The sequence below is a fragment of the Lissotriton helveticus genome, chromosome 4_1 (genome assembly GCF_964261635.1).
Source record: "Lissotriton helveticus chromosome 4_1, aLisHel1.1, whole genome shotgun sequence".
NCBI classification, from domain to species: domain Eukaryota; kingdom Metazoa; phylum Chordata; class Amphibia; order Caudata; family Salamandridae; genus Lissotriton; species Lissotriton helveticus.
In genome coordinates this window covers 446,575,024-446,588,938 of record NC_136063.1, presented here as the reverse complement: position 1 = coordinate 446,588,938, position 13,915 = coordinate 446,575,024, and the positions used below count along the sequence as shown (strand labels likewise).

At 46.2% G+C, this 13,915-nt stretch overlaps 1 protein-coding gene across 2 annotated transcripts in view; it reads left to right on the top strand.

Annotated features, from left to right (window-relative positions):
• LOC144828656 (RING finger protein 151-like) overlaps positions 1-13,915 on the top strand; it is a 233,260-nt gene that overhangs the window by 169,416 nt on the left and 49,929 nt on the right. For both annotated transcript variants that reach the window (XM_078687030.1, XM_078687029.1), the window contains exon 4: positions 10,293-10,455. In XM_078687030.1, the coding sequence (XP_078543156.1) occupies positions 10,293-10,455 (163 nt within the window). The remainder of the gene's footprint in view (positions 1-10,292; positions 10,456-13,915) is intronic.

The following is a 13,915-nucleotide window of genomic DNA, read 5'->3' as shown; positions in this document are numbered from 1 at the left end:
CATGTGTACCGAATGTTTATGGTCTGAATTCGAGAATATTATTAACTGTGTTCTGAATTGACCAATTAGGATCACTTCTTTAAATCCATGAATGTTAAGGTTCATGTGGGGCTTTTTAGCTGTATGCAAATGTTGCAGAATAAACATCAGTTTATCATCTCTTGCCAGTCTTAAACTTCATTGTCCACTATTGCCGGTCTTAATAATAGATACATTATGGATCTATGGAGGCGGGGCTGGGGTATATATGTACACCAGCATGCGGAAGCGCAGCGGACGCGCGCAGCAGGAGCGCCGGCAGCGTGCCAAAGGCAAGCCCGTCTGCGCCCGCCCACGCCCGACTGGGCCCATGGGCCACGAACCCTGGTCAAATTATTACCTACTCCCCGGTGGGGAGCAATTTCAAGCTTCGCTAACCCATGAAGTTCTCGATCGTATTAAAACTATGGCATTCTTCATGAACAAGTGGGCCATCTCATCCCCTTGTCCGTGACGCCTGCTGCTTCCCCCACTAACTATCTAACTATAGGCAACTCGACCTCTCTTCGTGTCTTGTAACTTAATACCCGCTCTTTGGTGAAGCACCAACTGGACATCTTCCTGTTGCTACTTTCTGACAAACCGGATGATGTTCTGCTTTTTTTAGACTTGGCTCACGCAGGATTCTATGACAGATATCTTAGCAGCATTCTCCTCTGACTACTATATCTTATCAGCCAACCGGCCTGTAGGGAAGATAGGAGGGAGAGTGGCTGCTATTATACATAAAAGCCACAGGTTTACCACATTGACCTCTCTGGCTTTGCCAGAAGTGGAGGACATCGTCAAACTCTCGTTACTAACTCGGGATCTTTAGCTCTGGTGCTTATCTACCGTCCTCCCCAGTCCATGCCCTCCTTTCCCCTCTCCCTCAGTGAACAGATAGCGAATCTAACCATGAACCATGCCAGAGTCCTACTTATTGGGGACCTGAATTATTGGTTTAATGATGTATGCGGGGGCCCTCAGTCGGCTGAACTCTCTGAACTGCTTCTCAACATCAATCTGGTCCAACAACTTACTGCCCCTACCCACATCAAGGGCAACATCTTGGACCAAATTTGGTCTTACAACATAGAACTCTCGCCACCTCTTATCTCTCCCTGTATATGGTCTGACCACCATCTGATTGAATTCACAGCCACCTTTAGTGGCGGGGCAAAGACTCCTAAGGTGGAGGGAGGCCTGACCAGAAAGTGGAGAACACTTGACACCCAGGAATTCATCAACACTCTAGCTAGTTCCCTCCCCACCGTTAATTCCAACTCTAATGTTGACTCCATGGAGAAAGATATCAATGACTGGCTACGGGCGGCCAGCGATATTCATGCTCCACTTATTAAATTCTCTCGGGCCAGACACTCTGAAGCCCACAAATGGTTCACCAGTGAACTGAAAACTCAAAAATTATTGCTTTGTCAGCTAGAGAGGAAATGGAGGCACTGTTCTGTTATGCCAGCAAGGATAAACAGCTCTATCTGTCAGCTTCTAGGGACTATAAGTCCTATTGACTGCTAAGGCCTCGTATTTCTCTACTAGGATTCTCGCAGCCCCTAATAAATCCAGAGAAATTTTTAGGATTGTAAATGAACTCAGCAGCGATTACAGAATTTCTCCCTGTCAGGCCCCCACTCAAAAACAGTGTAACTCGCTGAACGATTTCTTCGTGGAAAAAATTGAAACCATCAGGGCCAGTAATCCCATTACCGTTCAGGCGAAGGCTCTAGATGACAATTCTAACAACTCCTCGACTATGAACCAATTTACAGCTATATGTCCGGACACCTTACTAGAGTTAATGTCCCGAGTCAAGTTGGGCTCTTCTAAAGACTGCTGTCCTCCCTCTGTTTGAGGGGTACATTTGCGGCCCTACCTCACAGTATTCTTCCTTTCCTTAATGGATCCCTGAGTAAGGGAGAAGTACCTAGAGCCTTCAAAAACACCACATTAATCCCTCTCCTCAAGAAATCGGGAGCAGATCCCTCAAATCTATCTAATTATCGCCCTATCTCTCTCCTCCCTTTTTCTGCAAACATCTTGGAGGCCCTCGTGGCTAGGTGCCTTTCTAACTTCATTGAGAAAACTGATTCCCTTGAGCCTAACCAAGCCGGATTCCGGCCGGCCCATTCCACGGAGTCAGTTATCCTGGCGGTGATGGATACCTTAAGGACCAATGCTGACTTGGGGAGCCCGCAAGCACTTGTGCTTCTGGTTTTGTCGGCGGTGTTTGACACGGTCGACCATAACATCTTGTTGAACCGTGTCGAACAAGCTGGTATCCGGGACGCCGCCTTTAAGTGGATAAAGTCCTTTTGGACGGACAGAACCCAAGCAGTGCGTCTTGGGAACTTTACTGCCCCTAATCTGTCCACTTCTTGTGGGGTTCCACAGGGCTCCTCCCTTTCTCCACTTTTGTTCAACCTTTACATCAGGCCTCTGATTCACTCACTTAAAGCCATGAGAACCACTGTCTTCAATTATGCTGATGACCTTCAGCTTGTCTTCTCTCTGGAGTCCCCCAATGCTGCCATCGAATTCTAATCCACAATGCTTCACATCCAGCGTTGAATGGATCTGAATCAATTGAAGCTCAACCCAGGCAAGACAGAATTGGTGTTGCCTGGGAAGAGCTCCACGTGTTGGGGATCTCATTTTTGGCCAGGCGAATTAGGCCCACCCCCAGTCCCTTCCTTATCAGTGAAAAGTCTTGGGGTGACTATAGACTCAGATCTCTCACTGAGAGGACACGTGGGCGCCGTGGGCGCCGTGGTCGCCACCAGCCTTTTCCTGTTGCGTAAAATTAGGAAAATCGCACATCTGCTGTCCCATCCAGCTCTGGTTCAGGTGCTTATAGCTTTGGTGCGCTCACGCCTTGATTTTTCTAATTCCCTGTATATTGGCCTCCCCCAGGGCCTGCTCAACCGCCTCCAAATGATCCAGAATCAGACGGCGAGACTGATCTACAAACAGCCGAGATGGCAATTGGCCAGGCCCCTACTGTCTAAACTACACTGGCTGCCCATAGCACACCGCACCGCCTTTAAGACAGGCTGCATAGTTTTCAAAACACTCTACTGCAGGAGCCCAAAATTTCTTAATAGCCGGATCACCAAATATGCCCCTATGGGCAACCTTCGATCTGCTCACCTCCATCTTCTTACTACTCCCACCATCAAACTAAAAAGGCAGGGTGGACGTAGGTTCTCCTATCTGGCACCTAGGCTTTGGAACTCATTTCCACTCTCAGTCAGTAATTGTGACAACTTACTGGGCTTCAGAAAGGCCTTGAAAATATGGCTTTTCGGGCAACCGTATTAATCTGGTCCCTCGCAGTAACATTCATTCGATTAGCGCATGAAACCTTTGGTGTCCGTGCGCTTTATAAATTCATCTTAACATAACATATATGTTGAAAGCGTTTTAAAGGTGTCTGGAATGGTTGCCAGATCTCACAATAAAAGCTAATATGAGCAAGATTTCTCAAGCAGCTCTCTTACACAAACACTCCTCATGCAGGCTTTTGTTAGGACTTGTTACAGACCAGCAGGTGACACCCAGTGGCATTTGGAAATGGAGAATTCGGAGATTCTTTAGCTATGCGTTAATAGGAAAAAGCTTTTTCCTTAACTGTTTGTCGTTCCGACAAACCAGCTTTTCCATAATTTTGTGTCTGTCTGTTTATATGCTAAAATTTTTGGGCTCAATTCGAGTCAAAAGTCAACAGAGTGCGGTACAGAGTCAAAGCAAGGGTACAGTTAACAGATCATTGGAGAGGTAGCTCCTTTGTGGACTGTTATTGCATCATGATGTAGGGTTCTTAAAGAGGTGTGTCTTCAATTTGTCAACTTGGGTGTGTTCCGATGGATACAGGGAGCTTGTTCCAGATTCTTGGTGCATAAATGGAAAGGCCTGTTGCCTTTGTTTGTCTTTTTATTTCACAATTTTATTGGGCTCTAGTCTGATGGTGCTCTGCCTGCTGGTGCGCTAAGACCCACCAAAGATGGAGAGCTTGCCAGCCGGGCAGGCAGGGTGCAGGTCGCAGGTCTCAATTACTTTGTAAGCGATACAGCTGGTTTTGAAAATGGTGTTGGACAGCGAGGGGAGCCAGTAGTGTTCCATCAGACAGGGTTTCTGGTAGTGTCTTGCTTATCTCACTACTGTGAAGACTGGGATAGACTGTTATTGGTATCTGTATGTGCCACCAATGAGGATAGGCTCTGTTTTTTCCTAAATATTGATATAATACTACGCACAAATTGATATTGTATAGGCTTTTGGTATAATGCCCTGAGGCCTGATTATATTCCTCCATGTGGCATTAGGCTGAGCAAATGGGTGAGCCTAACACACCTACTGAACACTCTTCTAGGAAGCTCCAACTTCTGCAGGTCTCGGTAGCTGTCTCTGATAGGAAACCGAAGGCTTAGTGTTCTGCAGGGTTTACTGATTTCTGACTTCAGACATCTGCCTCCTTCAGCATTCTCTGTAGATTCCACCTACACGGTGTGCTACATTGAGTGGTTACTTGACCGGTTTTGACCTCGGACCTTCCCTTCCATTGAGAAGTAGACATGTTAGACTTTCATGAAGATTCTTATCATGGGTATCTCAAGCGGGATGCAGCCAGTTCGTCCTTCCAGTTCCACCACTGGCTTCCCAAAGCACTATGACTTGGCAGTCCTGGACAGAGCTATGGGCGACCCCTTTTTTTTGTTGCAGAGATTTATATAGCGCGAACTAGACCCGAACCGAATCAGGTATCAGAGCGCTTTACATAGCACCAGTTACGTTACATGAGGACGGACACACATTCATTTTAGGCACGGGGAGATTAAGTGATTTGCCCAGAATCACAGGAGGTTTTTTGGCGTCGTTACCGAGACTCGAACCCAGATCCCCAGGTTCGAGGTCGAGCGCCCTAGCCGTTAGGCCAACTCCTCTTCCCCTTTATAGAGCCAGGCCCAGAAGTAAGTACAAAAGGATCAGAAAGATGGCACCAACACAAAATGTGTTGCTTTTATGCCCAGAGAAGCAACACCACTATTCCTCTTAACCTGAAAACAGCAGGCACCTCCCTTGAATAGAAAGGGGTTTGGCCCTGATCTTGTCTGAAAGGACTGCCTCAGAAGTTCTCCATTCCACTACAAAATACTCTGATAAAAAGGCCACAGAATTTGGACAAACCATCCTTGGTTCCAGTTGTCTCCATGAAGCTTGATAGAAAATACCAAGCCCAGTTATTAGAGGCTGGGCTGCTTCATTATTCAGCTGACCCAGTCTTGTGTGGTGTTGGATGTAGTCAGTAAGGGAAAATGGCCAAAATGTACACACTTTTGCTGGTATCAAACAAATGTATATGTCCTCTTTGTGGAGCGTCGACTTTAACATGTGAAAGTGCATTAAGAAGCTTGAGGATACGACACCTACCTCCGTCCTCTGCAATGAATGAGTGCAAACGGGTTCAAGCCAGGCTCACCATACTCTTCATGCTAACCTGTCCCTACTATACAGGGGAGATGGTTTTACATACTTTGGTTTTCAGACATCCGTGATTGATCTTCAACTTCACACAAGGCACATGATGTGGTGATGGATCTTCCTGTAAAATGGGTCGATGGATAATGAGCAAGACAGGGGCGGCACCTACTCAATCTGTGTTGCATCTGATACTCGTCAGGCAGAGGTTTGCGAAACCTTTTTGCTTTTTCCACCTGGGTTTCCTGATTCTCTTTCAGGGCCTCCCTGCTTTGGGCCTTTTCCCACCGCAACAGCCGTGTGAAAGTGCGCGAGCCCTTCTTATCCTTGGTGTGAAATGGCGCTATATTCATGTTCTGAAACATGGGCCGATTTGTCATGGCAGACCGGCGGGTGTGCACTGATAGCTATTGTGGGTAAACTCATGAGCAGCTAGCCAGTGTAGTCCGCTGTGAGAACGCACCCGCACCTATGGTGTCCCTGATTGCGCGTGCCGCCTGCCAACGCAGTTTAGTGCGAGGACTGAGACACACGTATTGGTTAAACCCATGTCCAGTCTGTCGTGCAGACCTAGGCAGGTGCACTGGCACCCATGGTGCTGGGAACTATGTGTCTCTCCTGCCATCTCCGGTCGGGGTACGCGATAGCACACGTGCGCCCAGGTAGTGAGGATACTCTGTGTGTTTTCACTACCTATGAGGCCTGCTATGCCCATAAGTTTATATGGTGAAATAGTTGACAATACTTCACTCAGCAATGGTGGATTGCATTGGAGCAGCCTCATAATGTTTCATATCAATGGATTCGCAGTGCCAAACCCTTTCCATTGGTAAAGGGGGTTATGGCATAACGAGCTTAGAAATGCCACTTATAGAATATGGACATTTCTATGCTCCATGAGTCTTGGGGACCATGATGTCTGGCTCCAGTGAACATCAGAGGTCAGGGGGAGCACGTCTGTGCATTCCCAAATCGACAGCCATAAAACATGGGCATCCAACAGCAGACCTCGGCGATTTGAGGGCCGAATGGAATAGATTGAAGGTAGAGGCCAAATCATGGCCTCACTAAAGATTAAGATCTGCATTCCAAGGCCCCATGGCAGACAGGCCTACAATTCGGCGCTCCGAAGGCAAGCCCATCCGCGCCTGACCGCTGCCAGACGCCAGAACCCCTGCCCTTTTTTCTATATCCTCTTTTCTTTCAATAGGAGATTATACTGTCTTCCGCTAAATGGCAGTCTACCGATACTCGTGTGAAGAACTCATACGACTTAAAAAACAATATAGGGACAAATTGACAAACTGCCCTGAGGCATTTGGTACTTCAGCATCCATTCCTAAAATCATTTCGAAAAGGCCTCAACCTGATTCCATCCCTTATGCTAAACCAATGTCGATAGAAACTATAGGAGAGAACTCTGTCGATCAACCAATAGAACTAGCGGGCTATACTTTTAATGCACGTTCAATCCCTAAACATGCACTCGAGGTATGGATTTTGCTGGACTCAGAAAAGCCAGATATTTGCCTTATAACCAAAACCTGGCTTCACAAGGCCGCTTTACCCGATGTGGCAATTGCCTTCCCCCCCTGAATATCAACTGTCTTGACTTGACAGAAGCTATAAGAGAGGGGGTGGCCTGGCAATAGCCTTTAGGAGCAGATCAAAGGTCAGCAATGCAATGCTTTCATGCCACCTGCCAAGATGTCCATGATCCTCAGATGATGTACAGTTGTGGTCTTGTCTTGTGATCTCCAAATGATTAGGCACAATACTGGCTCTCCTATGTATATCAAGCCCCCCCCCGGGCAAAATTACATGAGAACCACTCTGTTTCATCTGGCTAGTCGGAGTAAGGAAAGCTCTTTTCAAGTCCACAGCCTGTTTCCCCCTAAAGGTAGCCCTGTACAAGTTAACATGCTCAGATTCCTGGCACCAAATGTGTTACTCCCTCCCCTCAAGGACAGGAGTTTGTTAGTGAACATGCCAAACATGGCTTACGTGGCCACATACACAAGTCAAGGTGTGAGACTCATTTACCGCAACTGTTTGAGGTATTGGTCCAGTTGTCAAAGTGGACTCCTAATTGGTGAATTCCTGAAGTTCTGAGATGGTGAAAGAGGCCCAAAATGCATATTTTTTAGAGTCACTGATTAATTTTGGCTTTCATATTGCCTGAGACTGGAATCATCAGAGCCAGTAGGTTTAAATCATGTTTCCTGGTGCACAAGTTTCTTCCAATTTCAGCCCAAGTGTTGTGTTGACTTACATGCCTTTCAAAACCACGGCGTCCAGTGCTTTAACCTTGATACATGGGTGACTGTATTTGAGGTGCTTACTTCAGTATACTGAATTGGTTACCTTCAATGTTTCTTTTTCTGAGCCTTAAATTCTTTTTCCTATACGGACATTTCACATTTAGAATGTACCTCACCTTTCCTGTGGATTTCATGCAAATTTAGACATTTGTATTCTAGTCTTGTTTCCATCTTTGGAAGCTGAATGGACCTTTCACAATGCGGGCTTTATTAGAGAATGTAGCAGTGTGACCTGTACATGGTTGTGGATGTTAAACATTTCTTTGTAGTGTGCGCTTGTGTGATGGTGCCCAAGCCATTCTACCATTTGCAGTAGAGTGTTGTCACATTGAGCAATGTTTGGTCATCGTCTGTATATAAGCAAGGTTAGAAATGTACAGCCCCTGTCCTCAACCGAGCTGAAAGAGCAAGCAATTAAATTATGGAAGCACTGTCTGAACAGATTAACTACCTGCTCTACCTGTCCTTAATGCGCTTTCAGATCTCTAGCTCAAGCATCGTTCTCTGGGACAGCTCTTAGTGCATTTGGAGGAATGCAGTGTCCTTATGCATGACAGTCAGGTTGTAAGGCTTTGCAGTAGCTCACTGAATCATTTATATCAGATAGGATTGTGAATTGAATTAACGTCAGCCACTGATAAGTGCTCGTGTTATATTCCTGTCCATCATTTTTCTCCCAGCATGCCACTCTAGACTGAGGCCCACCATAGGTAAATCAGTACTGACCCTGCTTCTCAAGGGAACAATGCATCCCAAACTGCCAGGCAAGCCCCACAAGAAGGGAACACAAGCAACACCAGATGGTTTTGGGTTATTTGGGCCTTGTCACTAGGGTGCAGCTTGAGTCCAGTGAGCTCTGGACCCACATCTGGGCATACCCATCACACTTAGGACACTACTACAACAAACAATAAGGTGATGGATTTTATGTTTGAATGTATCTCAGCCACGAGCGATCGCACAGGCCGCATTCCACTGCATCACTTTTCGCCGACCATGAGACTGTAAACAGAGGTCCTCCTTATCCAAATCCATACTAACCGTGCTCCTCAAAGGGACAGTCCATCCTGACTTGGTGCATTTTGAGGCCTATGGGAGCATAGGACCCATGCCGGGGTATGCATTTTGTGCTTAGGGCATCAACAAGGAGATGAGTTTATTGTTTAAATTTATCTCAGCCACTGGTGATCGCTCCAGGTTGCATTCCAGTACAGATCAGTACCGATATGCATAAGGCAGGTCTATGTCTAGAGTAGACTGACACTGGGAGTGAAAACAGGGCCGGCTTTAGGGCAGTGCGACTGGTGTGGCCGCACTGGGTGCTGCCCTGTGGAGGGGGGCGCTGTGACCTCATGGGGGCGCTGTGTTTAGCAGTATCTTAATATGTGAGAGATGAGGGGTACTTTTGCAGGTGGTAGTGAGAGAATCCCAGGAGGTGGTCATGGGATGTGGGGGCGACAAAAGTGATTGTCGCACCGGGCGTGACCAGCGCTAAAGCTGCCCTGAGTGAAAAACCATGGGTTGGAATTCTACCCAGAGCGATTACCAGTGGTTTAAACTGTTTGCTAGCACTCCTTCCTTCACCTTTTATATGTTTCTTCGAAATATTTATCACCTAGATTTAACAGAACTGCTAATGAGATTTAAAAAATAAATCAGAGAAGCCCGAGTGTGACTGCTGACAACCCATAGAATGAATATTTTACTGATTACTTGTGTAGTATTTGTGAGCATCTGTGGAACTGTGGTCCAAGCACATGAAGTCAGCATACAATAAGAGACTAACTAGCCTCGTCCAGCAGGTGCAAAGGTTTTGGTGAAAGGACCCTGCGCACGTTCGTCTCTTCTCAATTAAACCTACTCACTTTCCCCTTCACATGGAACCTATTAGAAGTACCTTAAATGGTTGAATCCCATCTTCATTCACTGTGTGTGTCAGATATTCTCTAACAGCCATTTACTCCAGTTTACCAGTCACTAACTCTTTCATTGTTCCCCTGTAAACCTGCCTGCCTCCCATCACCAACTCATTGATCTGCAGCTCATTCTCATGTGGTGGAGAATCAGTCTGAGCCCTGCACAACAGCAGACAACAAATGAATGTTAAATTCCTTCGGGTTTGTGAAGGAAAAGTGTACATGTCAAGAGTACACGTGTACCTGTCAAATAAAGTTGAAAATAACAGGTTGCGAAGAGTGGTCTGGGAAGGTTTCTATTGTTTTTTCCCTCCATATGTAACCACTCCACATATTTCATTCCTTTTCAGGTAAGTAGCCCATTTCAAGCCCTCCAACAGTGAGATCTAATTACTTTGTGGGTATCTCCTTGAGATAGCTATGGATACCCTTGGCTGGCTCCCAGTCTGTAGAATGTGTGCATTGCTGCTGTGGGACTGCTAGACATACAGGATGAATATCTGTGGTGGATGCTTATATGTCTGTCATGTTCTCCATTCAGGTTGCCCAGTTCAGGTTGAGCGGCGTCATTTGGAAGGCCACTTAGCCCTGTGTGAGCATCGGAGCCGCGAGTGCCCAAATGGCTGTGGTTATGCCATCCTGAGTGCAGAGGACCTGCAGCATAACTGCATTGCGGAGCTGCGGACCGAACTCGAGCTACTCAGGTGAAACATTTCAACATCTAAGGTCTATACAGCATCTTCTTTTAACAGTCGGTGTAATGTGCTAGCTACTCTCAAGCGGGCTGAAGTCCCAGACTCCAGTTTACTCTTACAATTTGCTAACTATAGTTTGTCACTTTGTCCCATGATAAAGTGAGTCACGTGAAGTGTCCAACATGGCTTATCCTTTAAGGCAGTCTGGATAATGCCTTGTGCTTTTTCTCTCCACATTTGTAGTCTAGGGTATCTAAAACCAGGCACCCTCTAATATGTGTCAGATGAAATGGGTTTGTCATAAGGATAGTTGTTTCGTGCATATCTTTTGTGTAAGTCTCGTGCATAGTCGCCAGACAGTCTTTCCTCCGATGAACTTTACTCATTTGTTGCTGTATAAACATGTACTCATAGCACAGCAGTGTCCAGTAGTAGAGCTGTGGGTCCGGGGCATGAATGTAGTGCATTCACTACACATCGCCTACAGGTTTCATCTCAACGCACATCATTCGACTGAAGATAAAAGTACTTAAATCTACTTGAAGTTAGCAATGTGGGAAATGTTATGACTCTTGCCATAGTCCTCTCGTTGAGAAGGAAAGCAAGATTCGTCAGAATGCATCGGCATAACGTTAGTTCACACAGTTCCTCCAGTTCAGGACATTTGTTTGAACTTCATTGTCCCAGAAGCCCATTCCAGTGTAATGATCATGTTCTGATCCTCTGCCCAGAAACCACATAGCCAGTGTGGGTATTGCAAAACTGGTGTTGAATACATTAGAATTGTTGAAACGCAAAAACAACCTAGAAAACAAATTCTCTTTCATAACTATCAGAAGGTCATAAAGGCAAAAGCGCCAGTCTACAGCTCGGAGAGTGGCATCTACCACTAGCACTATAAACCGAATTTAAACATGTTTCATCTATTTTTTTACATTTGGGAGATGAGCTTCTAAGTGCCAACAGCAAGCCCCTTCTTACAGAAACTGTTCCATCTGGTGCCGATACTGTAGTAGTAACAGTCACAACTTTTATTGCACATTGTTTTCTCTGATAAGGTGGTAAATACCAGTGCACCCATGGTGGGAAAAGTATCTACAACTGGCTGCTTTAACTGGCTGTGTTGCCTTCTCACTTCACAATATGTATTATTGTGTTGGGGATGGCAGGAAGTGATTGTATGTTCATGTTTCTGAGGGAATTGCCGTGTTGCACTGTACATTTGGAAGACCTGCACCGCAGACGTTGCAAACCAGTCAGAAATCAGCTGATAGACACTCTCTTTGGCATATACTATTTGACTTCTTGTGATCTATTCACAGGACTGTCTTCCTTTTTTGCCTCTAAGCAGGATGGGTTGTGTTAGGTCTCAATATTTTAATTTGCTGGATATGCTGTTCAACAACTGCGCTGTTCAACACTGAATTCGCTAACATTGTCGCCCCCATTAAAAAGAAGAAAAAGAAGATCCATAAAGCATGGCAGCTGGTTCACCAAAGACCTCAGGACAGCCAAGCGCCACTGCAAGGACCAAGAGAGAAGGTGGTGCACCATCAAAGACCCAGCCAACACAACCAGAACCGCCTACACATCTGCACTCAACCTATACCACCTCCAGCTACATGAGATGAAGGAAAAAGCTCTGGCATCGGGCATCAAAGCTAACCCCAATAACAGTAAGGAGCTCTTCTGCATAATTAAGGAATTGACCAACCCCGCAACATCAAACAGCTCTCCCTCTCAGGATCTATGCGACAGCCTCGCCGATTTATTCCACAATAAATTCACCAACATCTACAGAAACTTCAACCCTCAAATCAAGTCCAAAGACTTTTTCAACAGCCACAACTTCACACACACAACCATCCCAAGGCTAACCACCTGGTACCACCTCACCACACAGGACACCATCACAGTCATGGAATCCATCAACTCAAGGGACTCATCCGACCCATGCCCCCACCACATCTTCAACATAGGAGCATCCAGGATTGGCCTCAAACTTTCCACCCTACTCAACACTGTTGTCTGGTATCACTGATCTCATTGGGGCCATTGCCTGTGTCCGTGACCCCTGTGTGCCAGGATGAGGGCGACTGGGATTGCTGTAGCCCTCACCCGTGCAACTGATACTGTGGGTCGTCCTCTGTGCAACTCACAATGTGAGCCATCACCCATGTATGTGAGCCTTGTGTACAAGAAGGGGGCCACTGAGAATGTTTTTCAGCCATCACCTGGAGGATGCAACCTGATCGGAACTACTGCTCATATCTGTGACGCCCATATGTCAAAAGGGAGCCACTAGAACCATTGGGTCCTTTGTAGTGTTGGAAGATTATCGATGGGGCTCAGGAACAAGTTCAGACACTACATGCCGCTGCTTCACCGACTTACCAGCAGAAACCGTGAAGAAGGAGCCGCTGCACTCGTCACCTACTTCATCCATCAAACACTGTTGGTCTTGCTGACCACAAGAAGAGCGACGCGTGAGCTGCCCAGCGTGACGCACGGGGGAGAAAAGCAACCCAGCTCCTGGACTCTTCTGAAGGATGCAGTTAGTGTAAGGTGGAAGCAAGACCATAGGCCCATGTGAGACTTTTTGAAGCTCAGAGGTTTTACCACTAAAGAGTTGAAAGACTTTCAATGCCAAAGCCACACTTTGATGTGCATCACTACTGTGGTCATTACTTGGAGTTGCCTCCTAAAACCTGCCAGGGAAACAGGGTTGCGTGTAGTAGGAGAGGAGGGAGCAAGATGGCCCGCCTGGGGAGCATTGCCCTGATGAACGGTAGATCGCTAGTGTTGAGAGACTACTTGTGTGGATTATTTAGCTTGCACTGTTTAGTTTGTGTAATGAATACTGCTTTTTACACTAAAGGCCAGTACTGGACTGAACCATCATCTTATTGGTGTCACAGGGGTATTTTGAGTTATGAACCCTCACATAGCTTGCACCTACCCCCCGAATAGCCTTGGACTGCTTGGCCCAGGCTATCACCGACCGTCAAGTTCTAAAGGAGTACCAGTTGGTTCAGTTACTCAAGACCAAAGCAGGTCGGTCCCCGGGACATGAGGAATAAAAGGCCTCAACCTCCACGTTTGGGCCCATTAACTCAAGCTTGCCCCATGGTCCTCTGAAAGAGATTCTGCCAATCTGTATGCCAGTTATATTTGCCATTTGTGTATGCATGAAAACCAGTAGAGAGTTGTACAAGTATAAAAAAAATTAAATGTAAGATTCAGGATATCAGAAGGGAAACTAGATATTGCCAGAGTAAAAGTTTTCTCCAAGAATTGGACAACCCAGCACCCCTACATGGACCCTCGGTATATATAGAAATGTCAACAAGAACAATCCATGATGGGCATTATTAAGATATGTTTGTTCATTTTAACAAATTATTTAGACAGACCGTGTTCTATGAATCGTGTTGACCAAAATCATTCAACGTAATTTTGTTGGTATGAA